General features: G+C 64.6%; 1 protein-coding gene across 1 annotated transcript in view; it reads right to left on the bottom strand.

Moving 5' to 3' along the window:
* Nucleotides 1-5,001, bottom strand: part of CHD1L (chromodomain helicase DNA binding protein 1-like) — a 24,904-nt gene that overhangs the window by 14,099 nt on the left and 5,804 nt on the right. The window contains 3 exon segments of the mRNA XM_012730011.1: nt 283-492; nt 1,570-1,732; nt 3,789-3,870. Coding sequence (XP_012585465.1) covers nt 283-492; nt 1,570-1,732; nt 3,789-3,870 — 455 coding nt within the window.

A 5,001-nucleotide genomic window follows, 5' to 3' on the forward strand; every position in this document is an offset into this window, starting at 1 on the left:
AGGACGGGGCTGTCTGTGTGTCCTGGGGGTGACGGGCAGGACGGGGCTGTCTGTGTCTGTGTGTCCTGGGGGTGACGGGCAGGACGGGGCTGTCTGTGTGTCCTGGGGGTGACGGGCAGGACAGGGCTGTCTGTGTAGCGCGCCTGGCAGTGAGGAAAGCTGAGTGGGGAGGAAAATCTCACAATCGCTGGTCAAGCCTGCCGGTTTCCGCAGCTGAGCTGAGCCTGTTCAGAGTGAGATGTCATCCTGTGCTCCTGCTGCCTAAGGACGTGCTGCACTTACTTCCCTGCGGGGAGACCACGCCCGTCTAGCTCTCGGGGCGCGTGTCCCGGTTACCTAGGTCCTTCATCAGAATGCCCTTGTAGTATTTCTTCTGCAGCGCGGACAGGCCGTGGTACAGCACGACCTCTGTCTTCCTGGGGAGCTCTGCGGCCACCTCGGCCTTCACGCGCCGCAGCAGGTAGGGCTGCAGGAGCCGGTGCAGTTCCCCTGCTGTGTAAGAGCAGAGACAGGCGGTGTGGGACGAGGCGAGGCCACGGCACCCACATATGGGAAAACTACAGGGCTCCCCCGCCCACTTTCAGGACGGTTCTGCAGCGATTTTCTCTGACTGGTTCTCCCCAGCTGGCTCGTAAAACTGGGAACGCACGTCGCGGCCATCCTGTGTTTCTCAGATACTTTTGCATTTAAATCTCAGCGACCAGCCCACAGCTCAGCAGCCAGGGCGAGTGGCACTGCGCCCACTTTCGCAGTTCTGAGCTCAGAGCAGGCGGCGCCCGAAGCCACAGCGGGCGAAGGCAGCCGGCACGCAAGCCTGACGCCAGCTCTTCAAGCTCGGCTTCTTCCTGGTTCCTTCCTCATGTCTTAAACTTAAATATCTGCCTAGTTGGCGGTCCTGGCCGGCAGCACTGCCAGACAGCAGACAAGCGTGCTCAGCTCGGTGTGGCCTTCACGTCAACAGAATCAAATGTGAAGACACGTCGGTCCCGGCCACGTCTGACTGGGCGTGGAGCCCCGGGCCGGCCCTCGGCCCTGGCGTGGGGGCCCCAACTCATGCTCAGCTGGTGCAGTCCACAGCTGGCAGGCCTGCCGGTGGCTTGGGTAACCGTCCAGGAAACATTTTGGGGGTGTCCACCACGCAGAGGGGCAAAGGAAAGGCGACTGGCGGCAGACGGGGGGGGGGGGGGGGTGCCCTCCGTCTCCGGCACACAGCCGGCCCCGGCGTCTGGCTCTGGTGTGGTGTGGCAGGAACGAGCGTGGGGGCTGCTCAGTGGCTGGGGGCTGCGGCACCCCACTGCCTCAGGACGCCGCAGGAGGGGGTGACTGGGTCTTCGCAGAAATTACACTTGGGAGGAGAAAAGTCAGAACCAACAGAGGCTTTCTGCTGCCTCCGAAAGCCCAAGGGGTCCCGCCGCAGGCCCTGGACAAGCCCCGAGAGCAGCCCTCAGGCACTGGGGCGCCCGCCACCTGGCTCTGTGCTCCCCGGCTCCCCGCTCGCCTTCCCCGGGCAACGACTGCGCCCCAGGACGGCCTCTGGCCGCCTTGGCAGGACTCGCAGGTAGGACTTGCCTGACTCGGGCTCTTTCTCAATGGCCTGGTACCGCTGGACGAAATCTTCCACCTGCTCCTGGGCGAAGACGTTGGGCTCCACGAAGCTGAGCAGGGAGTAGAGCTCCTGCAGGCTGTTCTGGACGGGGGTTCCGGTCAGCAGCAGGTTGAAGACCACTGAGAACTGAGTCACAGTACAGTCAGTGGAGCCCCGGGGCTGCACACAAGCTGAGCCCCTCCGCTCGCTGCCCCCCGCCCCGTGAGATGGAGCGGCGGGGGCTCGGGTCACGCTGAACACCGGCGGCTAGGGAAGGAACTCTCTTCCTTCGGGCTGGGACGGGCCTGCGGGCAGCGCCAGTGGGCTGCCCCGCGGGTCCACCCTGGTGGCCGATGTGGATGCGCGAGGCCAAGCCGTGAGCGGTCCCGGAGTCGGGGCCGCCAGACACACCAGCACACACTCGGGGGCCGGAGGCCCGGGCGCCCCGGACCTCCCTGGGCGAGCGAGAAGCCCAGAGCAGGGACGCTGCTCGTGCACCCGACAGCACAGCTGGCCGGCGGTCAGGGCCCAGGCGCCGCCGCTTCGGCCCCGCCCCTCGGGGGGGCGCTCTGGGCGGGGGACAGACACCAGAGGCACACGAAGCGAAGGCCAAGAAATCAGCAATAGCAGGCACATGCTGCCGGGGTGAGGGGACCCCTCAGGGCGCAGCGCCCGAGGGGGTGACTCGGCAGACACAGGCGCCACCTGCGACGCTCACAGCGCGTTTTACTGTCTTCTGTGACACACAGGCACCGTCAGGCGTCCGGGAGGGTGGGGGTGTGGGGGGGGTGCCGCACCCCACTGGCTATTTTTACTCTTGAGCGTGTGTCTGTTTTCGATTGGGGGCCCGTGTGAAGACACGGCTCTTTATAAGAAAAGAGGACTAACAAAGCAATCAGTTACAACTCAACTGACAAAAACGTTTTCTTTTGAGCTCCCTCCCTTTCCGTATGTGTCTTCGAGAAATGTCTGCTCTGCTGCGAGGGCAGGTGCTGCCAGCGGGCAGCTCGTTTTCACACTGTGTGCTCCCCGAGCAGAGCTGGTGGCCACAGAAAGCCACGGAGGCCAGACACCCAAGCTGGCCGCCCCCAACGGCTGAACCCAGCGCCGGCCGCTCCCTTCTCTAGCACACTCAGAGCGCCGGGTGGGAGGCCGAAACCACGCACACTTTGTAGGCGCTCTTCACTGTGCTAACCGGTCTCCTCCGTCTCTCACAGCTTACTTGTAACCGCCCTGTAAGGATGGCGCGCAGCAACCCCCTGGGTCACGCGGAGGCTGTTTCCAACGGGGGAAACCACAGCAGCACCAGGAGGCCGGAGGCCGGCAGCCCCGTCCCCCGAGCCTCGCCAGGCGAGTGGTTGCTTCCCAGGCGGCCAGCTGTCTCCGTCCAACCCTCACCCGAGGATGCCGCCATGCCGCCACGACAGCCCCATCCAGCCCTCTGGCCCTCTGCTTCCTTAGGCCTAACGGAAACGGCTGTGGGACCAGCATCGGGACGTGGTCTCCCCACTGCCCACCCAGGACCCCTCGCTGCACCCGCCTCTCCCCGCACCGGAAGGCAGAGGACTGGCCTGGGAGCTTACAGAGGGCACTGACCAGCTAGACGACAGGCTGGGCCGCCTCTCGGGAAAGGGAGCGCGCAGAAGTCGCTACAGCGCAGGCAAAGGACCCCACGAGCAGAGGCCCCGGGGAGCCCAGGGCTGTGGGCTGGGCCTGCGCCAGCACCCGCACTGGCAAGGGCCGTGGCTACTGCCAGTACGTGGAGCTCGCAGCCGTGACCGTCCTCCGGTGGCGCCGCGTTATCGCGCGACTCGGTCAGGGACAGAGGCAACGACCCGCCCGTGTGGGCCAGCAGAGAACGGCCCCCGTCTGCACCGCCAGGGACGGGGGTGAGGCCAAGAGCCAGGGCGGGGCAGAGGCGACGCACCAGCCCCTCGGTGCCAGGGCCAGCGCCTGCGCCGCCCCAGGGAGCCGCCTTCCTCAGGAGACGAGGGCACAGGGGCGCACCCTCCCGGGGACACCCTCTGCCTTCGTAGCCGGGTGTCAGCACAGGTCCCCTCCTGTGCGGCGCCGGGTCGGGCCACACGGGGTCCTGAGGTCGCCCGCGAGACGCTCACTCGGCTGCAGGATCCTGACTGAGCTGACCACACAAACGTGTTTTTGAAAGGGAGTCAGCTAAAAACAGACCGCTCTGTGAGTTTACCTCGGAAAGGGTCTTATGCAGCAAGGAGCTTTGGTTTTTCAGCCGGTGCGCTTCATCCACAACGAGAACACTCCAGGGGAAGCTGTGAGAGAGAAACCCCAGCCCTCAGCGGCGGGCCGCTCGGGCAGCTCCGACCCAGTCTCGCCGCGGCCTGTGCCGCTGCCGGAAGGCCGTTAAGCCGTCCAGGAGACACACGCCGCAGCCCTCTCCCGACCGAGCCCGGCTCGTGCGCAGGGCGCTCTGGAGGGGCTGGCGGGGGCCGCTCCGCGGGGCGGGAAGCCCTGCGCCCCGACGCCGAGGGGAGGAAGCCAGGGCGATGGCCACGGGGCAGCGCCGGCCCCCGAGGACGCGCAGTGCGGGCCGCGGCTCTCAGTTTAGCCAAGAGGAGACGCTGCGTGCTCCCTCGGCCAAAGAGGACCTGGAGCTCAGAAAGCTTCGGGGACTGGATCGAGGTCACGAGGCGTGGCGGGGGAGGTGGGGCCGTCTAGACGCAGGAAAAGCCAACAGGCGGTGGTGCTGCGGTAGCGGGGAAGGGTGGCGTGAGCACGGGGGTGAGCAGGATCACAGGTGCCGGGAGACGCGTCCTCTGGGTGTGCCGACCTGGAAGTCGCGCGAGCTGCCGCCAGAGCGCAGCAGGGCGGGGCCCTGGTTCCCGAGAGATGGCGGTCATGCAAGCATATCTTTGAGATGTACCCCACCAAAAACATTTACAATGTGCAAAAACATATATATGGACAGCAGTTCCAAGCTGTGTTATTTAAAGTCGACTGCTGTTTTCTGAACAGCAACAGATCCAATGATAGTGAAATATCAAAGCGCCATCAAGGTAAATGCTACCATAAAGGGCCTGTCGGACACACTCCAGGTATCAGATAACCTGCTCACCAGTGTGGAAACCATCAGAGAGAACAAAGTAGCAGCTACAAGATGGTTAACTTTTTGTTTGTGAACATTCTATAATCCCATCGCATTATTTTTATTTGTAAACAAAACAGCATAGGAGTAAAATAGTGGAAAGATGGTGGGCAGGGACAGAAAAATCTCTCAAAGACCAGAGAGCTGTCGAGCACAAGTCGGTCCTGAGAGGAGGGCGCCCCACCTCCCAGCGGGACCCTCCACCGGCGAGAGCCTGGGGTGGCGTGGAGCTGGAGGCGGGCGAGGACCACAGGCCAGGCCGGCGAGCTCGGCGCTGGCCACGAGCCCACAGGCCAGG

This window comes from Condylura cristata, unplaced genomic scaffold (genome assembly GCF_000260355.1).
Source record: "Condylura cristata isolate star-nosed mole 26May11 unplaced genomic scaffold, ConCri1.0 scaffold00026, whole genome shotgun sequence".
NCBI lineage: Eukaryota > Metazoa > Chordata > Mammalia > Eulipotyphla > Talpidae > Condylura > Condylura cristata.